At 47.2% G+C, this 22685-nt stretch overlaps 1 protein-coding gene across 3 annotated transcripts; it reads left to right on the top strand.

Annotated features, from left to right (window-relative positions):
- The first annotated feature begins 829 nt into the window (after positions 1-829).
- On the top strand, positions 830-20794 carry KCTD6 (potassium channel tetramerization domain containing 6). Of its 3 annotated transcripts, none has more exons than XM_028719597.2 (4): positions 841-987; positions 13620-13766; positions 13958-14065; positions 18378-20794. In XM_028719597.2, exons 3-4 carry the CDS (start codon positions 14039-14041, stop codon positions 19062-19064), a joined length of 714 nt encoding a protein of 237 aa, XP_028575430.1. In that variant the 5' UTR covers positions 841-987; positions 13620-13766; positions 13958-14038; the 3' UTR covers positions 19065-20794. The 3 variants fall into 3 exon arrangements, with proteins under 3 accessions (XP_028575428.1, XP_028575430.1, XP_028575431.1); XM_028719598.2 differs by having other exon boundaries at positions 13620-13781; XM_028719595.2 differs by lacking the exon at positions 13620-13766 and having other exon boundaries at positions 830-987.
- The last annotated feature ends 1891 nt before the right edge of the window (positions 20795-22685 follow it).

Here is a 22685-nt window from a genome sequence, read left to right as displayed (position 1 = left end):
AACTCGATTGGGAGCCACCCAGAGTGGCTGGGGAAACTCAGCCAGATGGGCGGGGTATAAATAATAAATAATAATTATTATTATTGTTGTTGTTGTTGTTAGTCTGGGTGTGTGGATTCAAACCACTGCTTTAGCAACACCAAAGTGACCTCCCTGGGATACAAGCCTGGGCAGTGCGTATGGAGGTCCTGGGCTGCCCAGAAAAAGACCCCCTTCTTGGCCACGCTGATGTGGTCCAAAGGAAATCAGAACAATACATTTGGCCAGCTTGGCACCAGGAGTCGCTGGAAGGAGGTGTACAAGGCGCCATCCAATTCCAGATTTACTCCTTAGCCTTTTCCTCTCCCGAAGAAGCCACCTGGGCAACCCAGTCAGATGGGTTGGGTACAAATAAAATTATTACAAAGTACTATATCCTGCAAGGCAGCAGAGGTTTAGGATCAGAGCAGGGTAATAACAGTGCTTTTTTCTGGGGGTACTCAAGGATACGCAATACTAGCACCCAGATGTTAAAAGCGTGGGAGTACCAGCACCTTTTTTTTTTAAAAAAAAAGCACTGGATATAAATAAATATATAGCATCAACAACAATAGTAATAATCATAATCATAACGGCACTCTCTTCATCTCCAAAGCCCCGGTCCTCCATGCATGCACTGAACTCGGCGGGACTTGCATACGAATCAATAGGCTTAGGAGAATGGGGATAATTTGCTTTTGGCTCGCTTCGGAGAGACTGACTCCACTCCAGCCTAGGCCTCGCCAGGCTCCGCTCCTCCTTTTCCTCTCCAGCCCTTCCCTTAGGAAGGCTTCCCCCCGCCCCTTGCACGAGGCCTCGCGGAGCAAGGCAGGCCCTGCAGGAGGAGGAGGAGGAGGAGGCGCCGGCGCCGGGGAGGAGCCAGCGACGCCGCCGGCCCGGGAGCAGCGCAGAGTGCGCGCTGCAAGCCGAGAGACGGAGGGAGCTTCCCCGAGGCGCGCCTGTTCCCGAGTGAGTAGCGGCGGAGGTCGGGGCATCATAAAATGGCGGGAAGACACCGCCGGGAGGGCTGCCCAGGGGACGGCTGCGCCGCGGTTGTTGCACCCTCGGGACGCCTGGCTTCCTCGTCGCGGCGGCGGCGGCGAAGGGGAGGAGGGAGGGAGACCGGAACGCCCGGGCTTCTTACAAAGGAGGGGTGGGAGATGCAGCCCGGACTCCTGGGTTCCTGTTCAGGAGAGAAAAGGGAGGAGAGGAGCAGGAAATGTAAGCTGGCAGGATGCTTGGGTCCCTTTTCAGGAGATGAGGCAGGCAGGACGCTTGGGTCCCTTTGTAGGAGGGAAAGATGAGTGCAAACAGGACACCTGGGTCCCTTTTCAGGAGGGAAAGGGAGCGAAAACAGGACACCTGGGTCCCTTTTCAGGAGAGGAGGCAGGCAGGACGCCTGGTGTGTGTGTGTGTTTAGGGATTTGTCAGGACGCCTGGCTTCTTATTAAGGGAGTAATCAGGATGTGTCCGAAGAGCCATCCTGGATCATTCGACATTGGGCAGCTACCACATAAATGTTACACCTTCAGTCCTTCTCATGGGAATGGTGGTTAAAGAGTGATCCTCTCGGCTATTGCAGTACACTACATGCTAATGGGTAACATGGGCATACTTTTCTGTGTTAGCGATCTCATGGTACAAAGTCTGGATATTGGACTTTGTTTTATTTCGGTTTTTTTGTTTTTGCAGGCGCATGTGAATTATGTCATTAAGGCAGCAGTCCTAATTACACTTACTGGGAAATTAGCCCCACTGAGCAAAACATGCTTGGGATTAGAGTGCAGAATACCTAAAATTCTCTCTGTGTGTGTTGGCTCTGAAGGATGGTTGATTTCCAGAATTACCTGTTTTTTGTTTTCATGTGTGTGCTGCCAGGATTCTTGGATCCTTCTGTAGTTTCTGTAGGAAGATGGAATTCCTGGTATTATGTGTGACAGTTTGAAGCATAGCCAGGACCTCTGTTTTTTGGTGGGGTTACACTGTATTCCCCTGAAAGGTGGAGGAAAGCATGTGTTGAAGAAGGGTCCCTGTGCTGTTTTCGTTTTTTAAATTCAGTAGGATGATTCTGCCAGCCCATTGGGATACCCGAGTAAGAGCCTCTCTGTGTTGTGGCTCTATGGCTTTCCCCTTCTGAAGGTAGTAGTGTTTGGAAATGAAGGTGAAGAGGATCCTTATTTAGATTGAAGGGTGGGGAGGAATTGTTTAATAGGGTTTCTTGTTTGGTCTTTTGCTGGTTCCGGCACAATGTGTTTTCATCCTTGCCTGTCATCCACCCACAATCCAGGGCTGCAAATACTGCTCTACTGTATATATCTTTCACTTTCTGTTCTGTAATTGTGCGGTGCCCTTCTGCTGTTAGTGAAATAATCAACATGTGCACCAACTTTAACCAAATCAGGTCCTCCTGGATTATAACCTATGGCAACCATGTCACTCTTGGTTCTTGGAATTTGGTTTAGCTAGCTCAGATGCATTGTTTCGTATAAGCAGAAGTCCAAATGATAGTCTGTGCCAATCACTGTTTTGCACATGGTCACATATTTCCACAGGGGGAACTGCTGTCAAAAAAGACCGCTTCCAATCAAGAAACAGACCAAGATATTTTGAGGCCTGTGGCAGCCTGGGGTGTGAATTATAATAAGCCAAATAACTGATAATTTGATAGCCTTGTTCTCACAGTGGCCAACCAGATACCTATGGGAACCCTGCAAGGACATAAGCACAGCAACACTTTCTTTTTACTTGTGCTCACCAGCAACAACTGTTCAGAGGCATCCTGCTTTCAACACTGGAAGCTTTTATGCAGCCTTCAGGGCTAGCTGGTATCCATGGATAGCCTTATTCCCTGTGTGAAAAGCAGATACATCATGTTGTCGGTTGTGCTCAAACTTCCCATGGAGACAGGAATAGAAAGTATTAATTAGGTTAGTGGGTTCTGTTGCTGGACGCTCTTCAGGTAGCCCTGCCATCAGAATTTGGAGGGATGTCCCAATGAAGGGTTAAGGGGTATATCAAAGAAATGCTGACAAGAATGGAAAGCTGGTCTTTGGGAACCAGGTGAGTAGCAAATGCTTTCAGAGGTAGGAACAAACTGTGTCGCAATGCAGGAATCTCAGCTAGATCATACGTGACCAGTTCAAGATCCTGGTACTTTCATTCTAAGCTGTAAATGTTCTAGGTCAGGCATGGGCAAACTCGGCCCTCCATATGCTTTGGGACTACAATTCCCATCATCCATGACCACTGGTCCTGTTAGCTAGGGATGATGGGAGTTGTAGTCCCAAAACATCTGGAGGGCCGAGTTTGCCCATGCGTGCTTACCTAAGGGGGCTCTCTCTGTCTTTGTCTTCATTAGCCAAATTAACAGCTTTGCAGCCCTGCTTGCTCTGTAGTAGGATATTCATTGATTCATAGAATTGCAGAGTTGGAAGGGACCCTGAGGGACATCTAGTCCAAGCCCTTGAAATGCAGGAATCTCAACTAGATCATACATGACAGGACTGACCATCCAACCTCTGCTTAAAATCCTCCAAGGAAGGAGAGTCCACCACCTCCAAGGAGAGACCGTTCCACTGTCAGACAATTCTTACTGTCAGAAAGCTCTTCCTGATGTTTAGTCAAAATCTCATTTCTTGTACTGTACTTGAATCCATTGGTTTGGGTCCCAGCTTGCTCCATCCTCCATGTGACAGCCCTTAGATATTTGAAGGTGGTTAGCACATGTCCTCTCAGTTTCCTCTTTTTCAGGCTAAACGTACCCAGCTCCTTCAACCATTCCTCATAAGACCTGATTTCCAGACCCTTGATCATCTTGGTTTCCTTCCTTTTTACATGTTCCAGTTTGTCAGTATCCTTCTTAAATTGTGCTGCCCAGAACTGGACACAATACTCCCAAGTGTGGTCTGACCAAGGCAGAATAGAGCAAGACTATTGACTTCCCTTGATTGGGACACTAGACTTCTCTTGATGCAGCCTAGAATAGCATTAGCTTATTTTTGCTAATCTATCACACTGTTGACTTGTGTTAAGCTTGTGCCCATATATGTTGTGCTGGACAGATCCATGCTGCATTAGACAGCAGGTGGATTTTCTATGTAGCCACCAAATTAGTTCTACCTATTTATATATTTGGGGTAATCAAAGTGGCATCCTCCAGGTGGACTACAGCTTGCATCATCCCTGACCATTGTCCAAACTGACAGGGGCTGATGGAAGTTAGAGTCCAAAGACATCTGGAAGGCACCACGTTGGCTTAGCCGTGTTAGACGGCAATGGCTAGTAAATAAGACCCCATAGCATTTGGGAGGGGCAAGGCACCATCCACAGAACACTGCAGCTTCTCAACCTCTGTTCATTAGAGAGAGTCTTCAGATGGTCTACACCAGGGGTTGGCAAACTACGGGCCGCGGGCTGGATACGGCCCGAGGGGGTCGTTAAAGCGGCCCCTGGCCCTTGCCGCCCGTTCGGTCAGTCCCCATGTGGAGTAAAACTGGCGTGACGCGCCGGTTTAGCTCTGCGCAGGGACTGACCTCCAGGACGCAGCCACGGCTTCCTATTGGCTGCAGGAAGCTCCTGCAGCCAATAGGAAGCTGCAGACGCTGCCTCCTCCCCCGCCATGGCTCCAAAAGCCAGCGGGGAAAGAACGGAGGGTGTGTGCGCATGTGCATGGGTGCACACGCTCCTGTGTGCGTGCCCATGCGCTCTTGCGTGCAGGTGATCCGGCCTGCCGGCGGAAAAGTTTGCCGACCCCTGGTCTACATAGTAGTATCACGATGCAAATGCCAGCATATGGCCTGAGTCTGTGGAATTCTGAACATTTCAAGCTCTCCCTGTTTTGGTGGGTAGATGGGAATGCGGCTTTTGTTTTTAAAGAAACCTTGTGGAACAGGGTAAGATCCACTTGCAGCACAAGACTGTACACGTTTAAGCAGGAAGTAAGTCCCGGGTAAGTATAGGATTGATTGCACTGAAGTTAATGAACATACAATAATAGAATCTTTGATTTGGTAGGGATCCAAGGGTCATCTAGTCCAACCCCTGCAATGCAGGAATCTCAGCTAAAGCATCCTGTAGCTTTAGGGAGGTATATAAATTCTAATCATCATCATCCTCCATGTCTAAGCTAGGTTCATTAACTTTCAGTAATGAGTAAAACTTAGCTGAATACCACTTGAGTAATGTGTGAACCCTGCCCACATACCGTATTTTTTGCTCTATAAGACTCACTTTTTCCCTCCTAAAAAGTAAGGGGAAATGTGTCTGCGTCTTATGGAGCGAATGCAGGCTGCGCAGCTATCCCAGAAGCCAGAACAGTAAGAGGGATTGCTGCTTTCACTGCACAGCGATCCCTCTTGCTGTTCTGGCTTCTGAGATTCAGAATTATTTTTTTTCTTGTTTTCCTCCTCCAAAAACTAAGTGCGTCTTGTGGTCTGGTACGGTACTCAGTAGGACTGGGCAATATATCGATATCACCTGTTCAAAGTCCATATTGTGATGTCGGTTTCATAGTTTTGTGTGTGGGTGTACGCTATGAAAAAAATCACAATGTGGGGAAAACCGTGAAGCCAACCAACGCCTCTACATAGCTCCATCCTTATTTCAGACATTGTGATATATCAGTATATCGCGATGTTTAGCTGGTGATAATATCATAAAGTTGAAAACCAGCCCTAACTGATGTTCAGCCTGGGACAGAAGGGAGAAAACCGTGCAGGGAAAGTAGCTACCCTTCCAGCTGTTTGTGAAAACACCAACGCAGCCCATCAGTCTGAAACGGGATGAGATTGTAGTATAGTAGTTATCACCATAAAGGGGGTTAGGTAAGCAAATTGAGGGCATGTGCTTAAAAATAATCAATGCTAGAGTACAGTGGAACCTCGACCTACATCCGCCTCTTCTCACGGACGTTCCAAGTTGCGACCGCGGCAAACCCAGAAGTAAACACTGGGTTTGCCGCGATTCGCACATGCGCGCAAGCGGCTTCTGCCACCTGCACATGTGCACAAGTGGCTGCCGCCTCTACACATGCACAGAAGTGCGCAGCCGGCGAATGTGCACACGCACAACGGCGCCTCTACTAGCGTTTGGTTTTGCCCAGTGGACAGGCCTCCGGAATGGATTATGATCATAAGTAGAGGCTGTACTCTAGTGCTAAATAGCCAAGTGGTAGGTCGTTGAAAAACTTGCATTTAAAGACCGCTCATTAAATGGTATCATTTTGTTGCTGTATTTTAAATGCTTTCTGGCTTCTTATGCTGCCTAGGTTCCTTTGTAACTCTAATCTCTCTGAACATTTTCCTTTCCTTTTTAAAAACAAAAATGTTCATGCCCAATTCTTTACATGTTTCAGACAGGGAGAGATTCAGCACAAATGCCGCTGTAGTTCTCCTTGGAGCTAGGACACATACTCCATCTGTTACATATATAAAATATCTTGGTGCCAGAGGCAGGGATCTTAGTATAATGGGATGCAATTGTCATTCTGCAAACAGCTTGAAAGACGGACAGCATGGAGTTGTGCAAGGAAAATTACAGCCTCTTTTTTAGTTAATTTTTTTTAAAGCCCTTTCAAATTCCCATTTTTGTATTGTCTGTAAAATCTTCAAGGTTTTAAAAAGCCAAGGTACCTCTGAGTGGGACGCGGGTGGCGCTGTGGGTTAAACCACAGAGCCTAGGGCTTGCCGATCAGAAGGTCAGCGGTTCAAATCCCCGTGACGGGGTGAGCTCCCGTTGCTCAGTCCCTGCTCCTGCCAAACTAGCAGTTCAAAAGCATGTCAAAGTGCAAGTAGATAAATAGGTACCGCTCCGGCAGGAAGGTAAACGGCGTTTCCGGGCGCTTCTCTGGTTCGCCAAAAGTGGCTTAGGCATGCTGGCCACATGACCCAGAAGCTGCACGCCGGCTCCCTCGGCCAATAAAGCGAGATGAGCACTGCAACCCCAGAGTCGTCCACGACTGGACCTAATGATCAGGGGTCCCTTTACCTTTACCTCTGAATAGTTGTTCACATGGGTAGAACATCAGCCATTTGCGATAATCTGGGAGCAGTGTCTCCCCCCCCCCCCCAGTGTTAGGACACATGACTTTTTCTTAGGCTCAGTCTCTTGTGCCACCAGTTAAAAGGATCTTAGGTAAAAGACCGTGAGCTGGATGTTGCTGAACTACAACTCTCAGAGGTCGATGATACAGCTGTAGCTGTGCTACACCCGCAAGGCCACAGATTCCCTACTCCTGGGCTGGGTGGACCAGTGGTTTAACTCACTGTAAGGCTGTGCTCTATCTCTGTAACTAACAGAACTGATCACTCTAATTCTGTTTTCATTCTTTTTTATCCCGTCGAAAGGTTTTGCAGCGGCGTGTGACTCATTAGCTGACATTTACACAAGCTGGGCCTTGTGTAATGAAAACCACATAGGTATCACTTTAGGGGATCACTGCAGAGGCATAATGCCATTGCTAAGCTTACCCATGTATCCTCCAACCTTTCCCTTTGAAAACAAAGCGAAGCACCAGCTCAGATTTCTAGACGCGAGCTTAAAATTATTTAGTCGACAGCTGGTCAGGACTGACCAGCCATATTTCCATCTTCCAGCTTCCCTCCTTCCTTTTTGGGTTGGGTGTAGGTACGCTGGTTGCTTTGGGGAGCAGTAGGGCTTTCCCCCCCCATGGCAATTTCCATGCTTGCAGTTTTCTCCCTGTACCTCTACAGCGTCCTGTGTCCAGGGTGGAGTACTTGCTTGGCAGGCGTGTAATGCCAGATTCAGGCTGCTCACAATCTACATGCTCCCCCCCCCCTCCCCAATTTCAGGCCATCTGTGCATTGCAAATAGCTGCCATGCACAAAAGCACACAGTTCGTCTGCCCCCCCCCCCCCAGCTGATCTGCGTAGATCTGTGGGGTCATCGTTCTCTCGCATCAGATAATCAATCTGATGATCAGGAAGAGGACAATTTGTACCCCTAGCACTGTGCTTGATTTCCATTTCTCTCCCCTCCCCTCCTCTGCTGCCATCAAAATTGGTGGACCCCTTGGGAAGCAGGAGAAACATTTGATCATGGGGCAGGAAGGCAGTGAGGCAAATTAGACTCCTGAACTATGGGTTAGCACCCCCCCTCCCGTTTTTGTGGCTTTGTTTTCAGGGTTGCTGTTAGGGGTAGTAAAAAAAATAAAAAATTAGATATTCATCCTGTTCCTGGATAATCTTATTTTGCCCACCAAGCAAAGTGAGCACAAGTTTCTGAAAATAGTAAAATAAAAATAGCAACACTACTACTACTACTACTACTACTACTACTACTACTACTACTACTACTAATAAAACAGTGGTACCTCGGGTTAAGTACTTAATTCGTTCCGGAGGTCTGTTCTTAACCTGAAACTGTTCTTAACCTGAAGCACCACTTTAGCTAATGGGGCCTCCCGCTGCCGCCGCGCTGCCGGAGCACAGTTTCTGTTCTCATCCTGAAGCAAAGTTCTTCACCTGAAGCACTATTTCTAGGTTAGCGGAGTGTGTAACCTGAAGTGTATGTAACCTGAAGCGTATGTAACCTGAAGCGTATGTAACCCGAGGTACCACTGTAATAACAAGCCATTTCTATAGAACAGGCATGTCCAACACACAAGAGACTGCGATCTACTCCCAGTATAAAAATTCTGGAAGTGATCTACCCATTTTTTAGGGAGGGAGGAGACGAAAGTTCTTGACCTTTTGGGAGGAGGGAGAAAATCACTCACCTAAAACTGCAATGCTGCGGTAACGACTCTCTGCTTCCGTTTTCTAACATACCATTAAGGAACACCCATTTGACGCAAACGAGGAACAGAGCCGCGGATGAGGGGGCGGGGACTTTCATCCGCAGACTTGCTTATCGCCAACGCCGATTGAGAGGGAGCCCAAGATCGTCCGGGGATCAACCTGTCCATCGCGGTCAACAGCAACAGGTTGGACATCCCTGCTATAGAACATATAACTTCTGGTCATCAGCATTTTAAAAAATGAACCTGGTTGAAGAGCTGTGCTGGTTGTTGGGGAGACAGAAGGTGCTGCCATGGTCAGAGCAGGAAAAATTATCTGTAGTTGCAATTAAAAAATAAATAAATCAGGATCCAGCAATCAGCATCTATGAAGCCAAACCTGGACATGGGTAGGGAAAGATGTCAAATAATGTTTTAGGTGCCACAGCGTTGCTTTTTGAGGCACCTGAGATCTTTCCAGCCACGCTTGGGACGCTCACTTTGCTTCTGTGTTTTGTGCGTGCCATAATATTTCCCCAGTTTGCACCAGCTTCTCTGTCCCTGCTCTTCTGCTCTGGGAATTGCCATCCTGTTATTTCTTGCAAGGAAACAATGGCCGAGCCTCCTATTGTTGCCCCCAGAAATCTTACGCGCTTGGGCCCATGAAATAAATCAGGATGGGTGTTTTGTGGTTCCATTGAAATACAGCCCTACAGCTTCCAGGCTAAAGTTGTTTGATAGAGTCAGCTTCTTTTAAAAAAGAAAAGGCGATGTTCTAACTGCATGCGATAGTCTGTCGCTGTGCATAACTTTGTTCCTTCCTTGAAGTGTTAACGTTTTCTAACCAGATTTCTAGATTGTTAGCGGTCCTGGAAACCTACACCAAATCAATGAGGCATCTGCTGTCTGCGCCTCCTTTTTGCCCGTGCAAACGGATGGGAAGAGGCTTGCCTGAACTAATTGCTTTGATAAATTATTCATTCTGGTGCTACGCAGCAGGCTGGCGATCAAATGCTGTCTCTTTTGCCTGCGGAGGAGACAAGAAGATGTAAATCTCCCTTCCCCTGCAAAGAGCAGTGATTTAGGTATCTTTTAAGGCCTACGGGGTCAATAAAGGGAATGGAAATTGGTCACAAAAGCTGAACTGGTTGATGCCGACTGACTTACTGCTCTTCCTTTTTCAAATCAAGAGACAGACATCCATTGGGTGTCACTGCGCTTCGGAGATTGGAGAAAAATGCCCACAACATCTGACTGTGGTTAATTTCCAATGGGATAGTTCTTTATCTCCCCCTCTTGCCCGCAGTAAACTTTCACCTGCAGTGAATTCATCAAAAACTTTCAGTTTTGTTTCCCATGGTTGATGGTTTCGCCATAAGCTGTGTCTTCAACACTTCATTGTTGTTTAGTTGTTTAGTTGTGTCCGACTCTTCGTGACCCCATGGACCAGAGCACGCCAGGCACTCCTGTCTTCCACTGCCTCCCGCAGTTTGGTCAAACTCATGCTGGTAGCTTTGAGAACACTGTCCAACCATCTTGTCCTCTGTCGTCCCCTTCTCCTTGTGCCCTCCATCTTTCCCAACGTCAGGGTCTTTTCCAGGGAGTCTTCTCTTCTCATGAGGTGGCCAAAGTCTTGGAGCCTCAGCTTCGGGACCTGTCCTTCCAGTGAGCATTCAGGGCTGATTTCCTTAAGAATGGATAGGTTTGATCGTCTTGCAGTCCATGGGACTCTCAAGAGTCTCCTCCAGCACCATAATTCAAAAGCATCAATTCTTCGGCGATCAGCCTTCTTTATGGTCCAGCTCTCACTTCCATACATCACTACTGGGAAAACCATGGCTTTAACTATATGGAACTATACGGACCTCAGAAAACATGGCTTTGGATAAAAAGCTTGCTTAAACCTTCAAGCTGTTTCCTCCCTCCACCCGCTTCTCAATGTGATGTCTTAGTGGGAAAAAGAGGAATAATAGATTCTTACAGATACTGGTAGACTTTAAAGACAAGGTGCTTGGATTACGGTGGCCAAAGATGGAAATCTCTCTGTGAAATCCATTAGCTCCACACCCTCATGTTTGCTACCCCTTCAGCTATCTAAAAAACAGTTGCTGTCAGGTCTGAAGGTACGGATGCAGCTGGGAGCCCCTCTCTGTACACACCAGGTGATCTCATGATATGCAACATTGCATGGTCTGGGTTCTCAATCACACAGGGTTGGGAGTCCGTGTGTTGCTTAAGCCTCAGAGCTCTTCTAAGGAACTGAGGAACCAAGGCATCTGCACTTGCCTGGTCAACAGACTGGAGAACTCAATTCCCAAATCTAGAGGAGAGTCTGACTGTGACAAATTAATCAAGGAGTTGACATCAGTCAGTTGCCTTCACTACACAGTTGTACCTTGGTTGACGAACGCCTTACGACTCAAACGTTTTGGCTCCCGAACGCTGCCAACCCGGAAGTGATTGTTCCGGTTTGCGAGTGTTCTTTGGAACCCGGACGTCCGACGCGGTTTCCACAGGTTCTGATTGGCTGCAGGACCTTCCAGCAGCCAATCAGAAGCCGTGCCTTGGTTTCTGAACGTTTTGGAAGTCGAACAGACTTCCGGAATGGATTCCGTTCGACTTCCAAGATACGACTGTACTACTGAAAACCCTTTTCTTTAGGTAAGCCTACCAAGCCTAGATAGGATATGAAAACAGCCAACCACTTAGAAGTTTTATTTATGGTGAAGTGGTATACATGTTTTGTTAAATAAATAAAATAAACATTTTCTGATGTTGACACAACTTCTGCGTGCTTTCAGTCCTACGTACGTACGACCAATGGCAGGGTCCGATTTGAATATGTCACACAGATTGTGGGCAAAGCTACTGCGCCGGAATGCCATTTTGCGATGTTAGTCTTGGCTTGGGGTGGCTTAGCCCTGGCCTGATCTGGACACCCCCCCTTCCAAACATTTATTTTCTGGTCTTCCCTGGCACCTCCAATATGGGTGGCAGCAAAAAAAGGGTTTTTAAAAAAGTAGATACAGTGCTGTGATGAGGATGCAAATCACCAGTCGTCAGATCAATCGTTTGATGAGTGGAGAGGGGCCAATTACTTTTCTCTTAACTGATTCACACAGATTCTCTAGAGGAGAGTGTATTGTGTGTGCTCCTCTGGCCAAAAATGGTCAACTGTCCCTATTTTAGCTTCTTCCATTTTCCCTCTCTCTCTCTGTCTGCCCCCTCTCCCAAACCTATCTGCCTATGAAAGAATGGTGAGCCAGTTATTTCAAAGCTGGAAAGAAATATTGTTCCAACTAACGAGATGGATTTTTGCAGAGGGCGGCAGCAGCCCTGCTGTTTCCAGCCAAGCCAAGCCTTGCATTGTTTTGTTTTGTTTTTACTGTGGAGAGTTCACATTTGCCTGTGGAAATGTGGGTCGCCGTTTGGACCGGTTTGTAGTTAGCCGTTCCTGTGAGATCACAGAGCTTGCAAGGAAGCTGAGCACAATTGTACTGGAAGCCGCATTCTTCCACAGCACTCGCAAGGATCCCAGTTTGCCGTCCATTGAAGCTGAAGAGCAAATGCTTTTCCGGTTCTGAGCTCCCCATAGTTACGAAAGGCTCCAAGGACAAAACCGTGGTATTGTTGTGGTTTTTTTAATCTTTGCTGCATGACTAGAGAGTAGGAAGATTTCAGACTGAAAAAAATGTTTTTAATGCCAGATCAGTGGGAGTGGACTATCACTTTGCCCCAAATACAAAGCCTGGGCTGTGTGTTAAGATCAGCAAGGGGAGCCTTCATGGTTGTTCCACCACCCTCAGAAACCGTGTGGGTAGGTAGCTTGGTAAGTGGGCATTCTCTGTGGCAGCCCCTAAGTTGCAGAAGGCCCCCTTCCCATGGCTTCTTCACTGTACAGTGGTACCTCGGGTTAAGAACTTAATTCATTCTGGAGGTCCGTTCTTAACCTGAAACTGTTCTCAACCTGAGGTACAACTTTAGCTAATGGGGCCTCCCGCTGCTGCTGCGCCACCGGCACACGATTTCCGTTCTCATCCTGAGGTAAAGTTCTTAACCCAACATACTATTTCTGGGTTAGCGGAGTCTGTAACCTGAAGCGCCTGTAACCTGAAGCGTCTGTAACCCAGGGTACTACTGTACAGCTTTTGGAGAATGCTGAAGACTTTATCCTGGCCTCTGACACCAAAGATGTGTGTTTTCAGCACCCCACCCTGTTACTGTGAACATAATTTATGTTTTAACTTTAATTCTCCTTTCTTAATGGTTGTAATCCGCCCTGGGATCTGCTGGTGAAGTCTGGGTGGTGATAAATAATAAAAGTTTTTGAAGCTTATTTATGTGTTGTTTTGTGTCTAGCCCATGGCTGTGGCTATTGCTGTTTGATTTTCAGTGTTGGCTCATTTCCAGTTTCCTTACTTTGATGAGCTCCTGTACAGGACACACACGGGTTAATGGCAAACCCTCCCCCCATCCTGGAACCTTTCAGATGCTGCTGGACTTACAGAATAATAATTTTATGATTTATACCCTGTCCATCTGGCTGGGTTGCCTCCCTCCAATCCCTGACCATTGTCCGTGCTGGCTGAGCATGATGGTTGTTGTAGTCCAAAACATCTAGATCAGGGTTTCCCAAACATGGGTCTCCCAACTGGTTTTGGACTACAATTCCCATCATCCCTGACCCCCTGGTCCAGCTAGCTAGGGATGATGGGAGTTGTAGTCCAAAAACAGCTGGAGACCCAAGCTTGGGGCAGCTGGATTTTGAGGTGCATCCATGTCATTGATTCACATGTCCAGAGCGAAGGGATTCCTTGGCGTATGTTTGGAAGGGTCCAACCTTTGAAAACCGTCTCCTTTCTCCCAGATAAAATATGCGGACCATTTTTTAAAAGTGTGGATCACCTTCAGAGACCAAGTGCTCATTATTTCTACTCAGGCGGCTGCGTAATGATTATCTTTTTTCCCCCTGCGAGGCTCAGCGGCTCTCTACACCTGCAAAGGATGCAAGAAGGTCAGTGGCAGGAAGGTAATTTTTTTCTGCAGGTGATTGTACTTGAGTTTCTTTGTAGCTGGAATCCGAGGCGCAGGCAAAGAGCCTGCCGTTTGAAGGGGTAGAAACACCGCTCTCTTGTTCTTGCTCTTCTCCATCTTGAAAGTGCTTACAATCTGCTCTGCTTTTTTCCTCTCTCCCACCCCCACCAGGGAGGAATAAGCCGCGAATTGCATAAACTTTCCAAAGACTTCCAATAAATCCAGGCTCGCGCAGCTCGCGCATTGGAACAGATGGATAATGGAGACTGGGGATATATAGTAAGTATGCCGGCTGGGCTGTGGGGGCATGGCAAATTCTCCCAGGGGTTCTGTGTGTGTCTGCTGGGCACGTGTGTTTAAATCTGCCCTCCTGTGCTCCTTTACCAGACAGCTGGCCCCATACAAATGCTCCATTTCTTCCAGTCGTAATACCCTGTATGTGTTGTTGGCTACAGACCTACAGCCAAAGATTTGGCCGGTAGATTTCCTCTGTCAGCTGCAGGCAAGGGTGGAGAACCTTCTTCCAGCACGAAGATCACATTCATTGGAGGCTTTTAAGCCGTGTTAGGAACTCAGATAATATAAGCTAGGTGCCAAATGGCTCCTTAAAGCAAGATTAAAGGTAAAGGACCCCTGACAGTTAAGTTCAGTCACAGACAACTCTGGGGTTGCAGCGCTCATCTCGCATTACAGGCTGAGGGAGCCGGCGTTTGTCCGCAGACAGTTTTTCTGGGTCATGTGGCCAGCATGACTAAGCCGCTTCTGGCGCAACGGAACACCGAAACCAGAGCAGTTCATGGAGACGCCATTTACCTTCCCGCCGGAGCAGTACCTATTTATCTACTTGCACTTTTGGGCGTGCTTTCAAACTGCTAGGTTGGCAGGAGCTGGGACAGAGCAACGGGAGCTCACCCTGTCGCGGGGATTCGAACCGCCGACCTTCTGATCGGCAAGCCGAAGAGGCTTAGTGGGTTAGACCACAGTGCCACCCGCGTCCCACTAAAAAGCAAGATTACAGCTGCCCAAATGGAATGCTTTGTTGCCATTTAGGGTAAGACTGCTCTAAAGTCTTATTTTTCAAAGGATGAACTGACTGTGATTGATCATCAGTTAAACACCTGGCTGGTTCAGATGACAACCTTGAGCTAGGTTAAGAGCTTTGAGAACTTAAAGAAGAAAAGTGGCTTGATCCAGGGACAGGCCACATATATATATATTGGCCTATTCTGACCTATTTTTCTTAATGGTGACTGCTCCTACCCAGGCTGCACAGAAAAAAGCATTTTGGTTCCTGAAATTCATTCCAATTGTGCAGATAAAATATAACTGATAGAATTCTACAGGATGTGTTGTTAGTGTGTGGAAACAGTCAAGATGCAATGATCCCCAGGCTTGCACCTCCAGATGGTGGAGATGTCAAGCGCCGTCCTGAGGCCAAGGCACCTTTACTTGGTCGCAAATGGTTTGTAGCCAGGTGCAAAATGCGCCTGGCTAATTTCGAACACAGCTTTTAAGCAGAGGTGGGTGGCCATCTGTCACAAATGCTTTAGTTGAGATTCCTGCATTGCAGGGGGTATGGCGAACCTGGTCTTTCTCCTCCGTCTGACAAAGCAGGCGACTCCATGGGAATTTATGCTACGCTGAATTTATGTCACAAGGATCTTCGCTGTTGGCACTCTTCTAACAGCTTCATACCATGTAGTATTACTTGTTTATTACAGTTACAGCCGTACCTTGGAAGTCGAACGGAATCCATTCCAGAAGTCCGCTCGACTTCCAAAACGTTCGGAAACCAAAGCATGGCTTCTGATTGGCTGCAGGAAGCTCCTGCAGCCAATCAGAAGCCGTGGAAGCCCCGTCAGACGTTCGGCTTCCAAAAATAGTTTGCAAACTGGAACTGTCACTTCCGGGTTTGCGGCGTTTGGGAGCCAAAACTTTCGAGAACTAAGCTGTTTAAAAACCAAGGTAACAATTGTACTTATATTTTGCCTTTCAGGGTACAAAGCCTCCCAAGGCTGCTTATAAGTAACATTTGCATTTCAAAACAAAACAGAATGTTATATTAAGTCATCAGGGTATTTCACACAGGGCAGTTGATGGTAGGTAGAAAGATCCTGGTTTGTGCAGGGGGGTGGGGAGGATACTGCAAACCCCAGGTGTCCCTTGCCTACGTCCTAGAGACTATATTCATATCTGAGAAAATTTCCACCTCTTCCTCTTTTCCTTTGAATGGGCAGTATCCGTCAATAGCTCCTAATGCACAAGAACAGCTGAAATCCCATTTAATAAGGCCTGCACAGGTGAATCTCCTAATGCCAAGCATCCTTTTCTAAAAACCACCCCGCAGGCAGCGGAAGAATTAGATGAGCATCTCACCTTGACTCAAAAGCACTCTATGTCCTGCTAGTTCACTCATGAATCCGCCACCTGGCCTAGAAGTGAATCTGCCTTGTTTTTCCCCAGTGCAGTGGTCAAGAAGTCATTGATGTTTGCAGCCAGAAAGTTTTACCTCCATCTTCACTATAATGTTTTAAAGGAGCCTTATTTTGCTATTTCTATTGACTCATCCTGGGGGGCTTCTCTGGGCAAATCACACATTTCTCCTAATTGGCTCTTCATTTCAGCAGTTCATTTGTTATGTGGCTCTTTTATTTCGACCTAAAAGAGATCCTTACTCAAGTCTGGTGCCGCTGGTCCTCTCGGCATTGGTTTCTTTTTTGTTCGGCTGAGCTATTTCTGCCTAGTATATGTTGAATGTGCATAGAGCAAGGAGAGGCATTGTGCTTGAATTCAGACTCTGTAGCCTGCTGGGCTACACTGTAAAGGCTAAGCAGGTTCCCTCCCTTCCAGACACACTGTCACAAAAAAAATCTCCAAAAGAGTTGTGCAGCATTGTGGACAAAGGCACACGGGGTGCCTAAGTGAGCTCATTCTTGGGTGAAATTGGCCGCATGGAGCCATTTAGTGCAGCCTCCGGGGGGTGGGGGTGGGTACCATAATTGTATAAAGCCCAGTTGGGCTAATAGTAGACCGGTTGAAATGAATGAGCCTAAGTTAGCCATGGCCATGGATTTCAATGGCTCTGCTCTTGAGTAGAGCTAACATTGGGTGCAAACCAAAGTGGCGTGTGTGCCAGGAGTGCCACAGAGAACAGTGGTTTGCGACTGATCCTGGGGTGCAAGTACCTTTTTTTTTTGCACCTCTTACTTTTTGCAGCTTTGTAAATTAAGGATAAAGAGGCAGTCACGCCTCCCTTCACCTGGTTGCCCGCCTTCCTCTCCTCTTTGGACAAGAGGTGGGGACACTTGTGCGCAGGAGTGACGGCACAGTAGAATAACTGCATGAGCAGCAGGCTCTGCACTGTGATCTCAAAAGGAAATGGCAGGCCAGGTGAGAACGGCACGCAGAGCCAGGGCGATGCGGGATGAGTCAGTTACTGCGCCGCTGATAGGTGGCTGCGTTCGGTCACCCGTCGGCAATTGTTCCTCCGCCCAAGAGAGCAGCTAATTATATGGCTAGATGAATGCTTCCCAGAGGATGGTACAGTTGTGTTCCAGATGGAATTGAAAGGCAGATTATAAATACTGTTCTGCCTTATCAGGGGAGGAATCCAGTTGATGCCTTTGGGCTCAGCCAAGGAGCTTTTGATTCAGGCGGTGCCTCTGCTAAGTGGACAGGCAAATTTTTTTTTGGGGGGGGTTGTCCTCTCTCCCTGCTCCCTCCTTGTGCCACCTGAAAATTGAGCTAGAGACCCTCCAGAACAGGGCGGCAGGTGGCAAGAGGGAGAGCTGCAGGCATAGTTGTCAACCGTCCCTTATTTGGCGGGAAACTCCCTTATCCCAGCGCTGTGTCCTGCTGCTGTCCCTTATTGATGATTTCCCTTAAATTTCATGGGTTTCAAAGGAAGCAGCTCCTCTCCCTCCCTCCTTGCCGGCCAGAGAAGAGGGAGGTTCCAACTGTGTTGTTTGGCTGTGTTGCTCACCCAATAAGGAGTCTAAGAACGACTGGGCTTGCGTGCCTTGTGCCGATCAAATCGACCGCGTTGCCTGGGGACTCGCCTTTGCTCAGTGCTCCCCAGCGGAGAGGTGACGGTGGTTTTCCTTGCTGCATCCCCTTTGCCGGGTTGCTGCGCTGTGGGAACGACCGCTTGAGGCTTCGTTTGGCTGCTAGCTGGGCTTTCTGTCTTTGGCTCGGAGGGGCTCAGAAGGCGAACATACCTGTGCTGGGAAAATCGCTTATTTTGGCCGCTGATCCCTTATTTTCGAGGCTGCTGGTCCCTTATTTTCAAATCTGTAAGTTGACAGCTATGGCTGCAGGTGGAAGGGCAAATCAGGAAAACTCCCCTCCATTTCTGTTCTTCTGGATCACAAACACTTCTGTGAGTGCAAGTTGGGCTCTACCTGAATTAACTTTGGATTATAATGCCCCATGCTAAGTCATACAGGGGGAAAGTGCAGTTCTTATTGCTTGCTTGCTTGTGTTTGTTTGTTTGCATAAGCAGTGGTTTTTTAAATGATCGTTTAAGGTACTTACGGGGTATTCATATGTTGGCTTGTGAGAGCTCTGAAACTTTTCCTCTCCCCTTCCGTAGATGACTGAGCCGGTCACTCTGAATGTGGGTGGACATTTGTACACGACGTCGCTCACCACGCTCACGAGGTACCCCGATTCCATGCTGGGAGCCATGTTCCGGGGAGGCTTCCCCACCGCCAGGGACTCCCAGGGCAACTATTTCATCGACCGGGACGGGCCGCTTTTCCGGTACGTCCTCAACTTTTTACGGACGTCAGAGCTGACTCTGCCTCTGGACTTCAAGGAATTTGACCTGCTTCGTAAAGAAGCGGACTTCTACCAGATCGAACCCTTGATACAGTGTCTTAACGAGCCCAAACCTCTGTATCCCGTGGATACCTTTGAGGAAGTGGTGGAGCTCTCCAGCACTCGCAAGCTCTCGAAATATTCCAACCCAGTGGCGGTGATCATAACGCAGCTGACCATCACGACCAAGGTCCACTCGTTGCTGGAAGGGATCTCCAACTATTTCACCAAGTGGAACAAGCATATGATGGACACGAGGGACTGCCAAGTTTCTTTCACGTTTGGGCCCTGCGATTACCACCAAGAAGTCTCCCTTCGGGTCCACCTGATGGAGTACATCACAAAGCAAGGCTTCACCATCCGAAACACCAGGGTCCACCACATGAGTGAACGAGCCAATGAAAATACGGTGGAACACAACTGGACTTTCTGTAGACTGGCACAGAAAACGGACGACTGATTTCACCCCTTCTTTCCCTGTTTGTTTACCGTCCAGAAGCTATGTAGCAGCTTCTCAGAACAAGGTATTAAGAGACTGGAGACTGGCTTCCACTTAAAACAACATTGGAGAAAATCTCTGCATCTCTCCCTTTCTCCATATATACATAGATTATATATATATATATATATTTGTTTTAAATATTTATTATGGATTCCTAAGGACCGGAGAATGGGCATGCTCCGGCCTCTAATCTTCCGTCATGTCGTGAGGAAATGTTTGCATGTGCCTGCTCATTCCATCAAAGAAACATTTATTTTTTTATTTTCACAAAGGATGAACCTTGGAAGGACTGTGAAATAATTACATTTAGGACACGTTTTCCGTGGTGTTCACACAGTACAATGTAAAGTGCTAAAAATCGTCTCCTGGTTTTTAACCTGTGTTTAACCCGTCTAGTGCTCTTTACAAACCACTCCTGAGGCTCCAGTCCAGTGTGAATTAGCTCGTAAGCTACACCAAAATTAATAAGAAACAGTACAAGAGAAGTTTGTGTAGGAGAAGTTCTCTCTGGGCTGTACCCAGATTTGTTAATGTGCAGCTGGGGAGAGGAAAAGCTACCATCATGTAATCTAACCTAGTTTTCATAAATCGGTAAGCAAGCAGTATTAAAAAAATTGAGGTACCATCAGGCTTCTTCCGCCCCTGGTTTTATTGTCAGCAGTACAGCATTTTACAGTTAAGAGAACTCTTTCTTTCTATGCATTATAAAACAAGCAACCAAATATTACCTATGGCGATAAAAATACAGTTAGAAGTATTTCCATTGGATTTGGAAGGAAAAAATAATAATAATCCCTGTGGCAGAACTTTTTTTTAAATGCCTGGTGCAGTATTATTCCCAGGTGTAATGCTTGCCAGCAAGAAGCTAATAAAAAAAAAATGGAAATTACAGATTTGGGGTTTTTTTTTGCTCTCTTGAAATTATTCCAAGATACATAGGAGTAAATGAAAATGAAGAAAGAAAACTTTTTAGAATCACTGGTTGGAATTTTCTAAGCAAAATAATGACAGCGCTGCAATGTCAGGATTTAGGGATCTATATTACACATGGCAGCTGGGCTGGGCGAGAGGAATATAATTGTGAAGAATTGCATCTTCCCGTAGAATAACGAAGGCCAGCTGGCACGCTGCAGGCCAGATCTAGCCCTTGAAACAATTTGATCTGGTCCTCTGAGGCCCTACCAAATGCTTTTTGAATGGGGTTAAAAAAACAAATCTTGCTTTACAATTTTGCTTGTAAGGGGAAGAAGTAGCGAGTCTGCACGTATGTTTCCTATACATTTTATTGTATTGCTGTTGCATTTGCATTGTGGGGATGCACAGATGCCACTGCTGATCTCCCGCCATTCGGGGATCTTTCACGAAGCCTCCCCACCCCTCCCAGGCTTATGACCTCATACCATCTGAGCGCTTGTGTTCTGCGTCTGCTTAGCGCTAATAGATGCCAGAACACCCTTTGCATTCTCCAGCCTCCAGATGAGCACTCGGGACAACAGAGGGTCCTCTTAAGAACACAGGAGCCGACCTTCTCTGCCATTAAAACAAACAAAAAGCTTGTTTCTCGTGGATGCAGATAAAGTATTTAGAAATGTACAATTGCAGCAGTCTCTCTCGCTTTGTGTTTGTGCATGGGGCTTGTAGTAACACAGATATGACCCTTATACGATGAAATACACGAGGTCAAGAAACGTGAGAGAAACAGTATTATAAATATTACAACGTGGGATGCCTTTAAGGTCATGTTTTAGAGCTCGCACAGAAAGCTAATAAAAAAATGGAAATTACAGATATGGGTTATTTTTTCTTTCTCGAAATTATTCCAAGATGGATAGGAGTAAATGGAAATGAAGAAAACTTTTTAGAATCACTGGTTGGAATTTTCTAAGCAAAATAATGACAGCGCTGCAATGTCAGGATTTAGGGATCTATATTACACATGGCAGCTGGGCTGGGCGAGAGGAATATAATTGTGAAGAATTGCATCTTCCCGTAGAATAACGAAGGCCAGCTGGCACGCTGCAGGCCAGATCTAGCCCTTGAAACAATTTGATCTGGTCCTCTGAGGCCCTACCAAATGTTCTTTGAATGGGGTTAAAAAACAAATGTTGCTTTACAGTTTTGCTTGTAAGGGGAAGAAGTAGCGAGTCTGCACGTATGTTTCCTATACATTTTATTGTATTGCTGTTGCATTTGCATTGTGGGGATGCACAGATGCCACTGCTGATCTCCCGTCATTCGGGGATCTTTCACGAAGCCTTCCCACCCCTCCCAGGCTTATGACCTCATACCATCTGAGCGCTTGTGTTCTGCGCCTGCTTAGCGCTAATAGATGCCAGAACACCCTTTGCTCTCCCAGCCTCCAGATGAGCACTCGGGACAACAGAGGGTCCTCTTAAGAACACAGGAGACGACCTTCTCTGCCATTAAAACAAACAAAAAGCTTGTTTCTCGTGGATGCAGATAAAGTATTTAGAAATGTACAATTGCAGCAGTCTCTCTCGCTTTGTGTTTGTGCATGGGGCTTGTAGTAACACAGATATAACCGGATGTCCCTTATACGATGAAATACACAAGGACAAGAAACGTGAGAGAAACAGTATTATAAATATTACAACGTGAGATGCCTTTAAGGTCATGTTTTAGAGCTCGCACAGAAAGCAGTTCTGGAACACGGCATTCAGGTGTGTGTGTGTTTGTGTGCGTACCTATTCATTCAATAATTGTTGCAACCTTGCTTGCGAACGGCCTGAAGGGTTTTTAATTAAAAAGTCATTAAGTCTTGCTTTTGCTTCTTTAGTGATGTCAGAGGGAGGGAGGGAGGGAGGTTTCTGCCTCAGGCAGATAAAGGACGCTTGCGCCAGCGTGTTTTCCCCTACAGTGTTTGTTTATTTTTTGCTCAGTTAAAGACCAAAAAAAGAGAAAGAAATCTAAGCGGCCTATTACCGTATTTTTCGCCCTATAGGACACACCGGCCCATAGGACGCACCTAGATTTGGGGGGGGGGGAATAAAGGGAAAAAAATTATTCCCCCCCACACACGCGGGGCTGGGGCGGGGGAAGCCCGAGCTTCCCCCGACCCCAGCCCCCAGAACAGGAGTCAGAGCGATGCCGAAGCTGTGGGCAGCTTCAGCATCGCTCTGGGAGCTTGCGCGGCTGGGGGAGGGGGAAGCCCTCCGCCAGCCTCCAAACCACGTCGGGGGACAGCGGGATGGTGCGCTGCGCCTCCCCACTGTCCCCCGAGCTTGTGGGGCTGGCGGTGGGGCTCTCCTGAAGCCTGGAGAGCGAGAGGGCTTCAGCGAAAGCCTGCACTCGCCCCATAGGACACACACACACATTTCCCCTTCATTTTTGGAGGGGAAAAAGTGCGTCCTATAGGGCGAAAAATACGGTATATGAAAGCAGTAAAAGCACAAAAAAGTTCAATAAAGTTTGCTAAAAACTTCGGGAAAGTTTAGGTATAAGAGGTTTTTTTAAAATTGGTTATGTTCTCAGCTGTTTTCAATATTGTGTTCAAGTTTTGTAACACATCCTGGAACCTTAGAGTGAAGGGTGGGTGATAAATGATAATGGGCAGTGTGT

This window comes from Podarcis muralis, chromosome 2 (assembly GCF_964188315.1).
Source record: "Podarcis muralis chromosome 2, rPodMur119.hap1.1, whole genome shotgun sequence".
NCBI classification, from domain to species: domain Eukaryota; kingdom Metazoa; phylum Chordata; class Lepidosauria; order Squamata; family Lacertidae; genus Podarcis; species Podarcis muralis.
This window is presented reverse-complemented; position numbering and strand designations above follow the sequence as displayed.

What these genes read in the sequence shown, in the direction of transcription:
- KCTD6 (XM_028719595.2), top strand. Translation starts at nt 14,039, where the DNA reads ATGGATAATGGAGACTGGGGATATATA. An exon ending in ATGGAGACTGGGGATATATA is followed by an intron (nt 14,066 to 18,377) that starts GTAAGTATGCCG and finishes CCCCTTCCGTAG; the next exon opens with ATGACTGAGCCGGTCACTCT.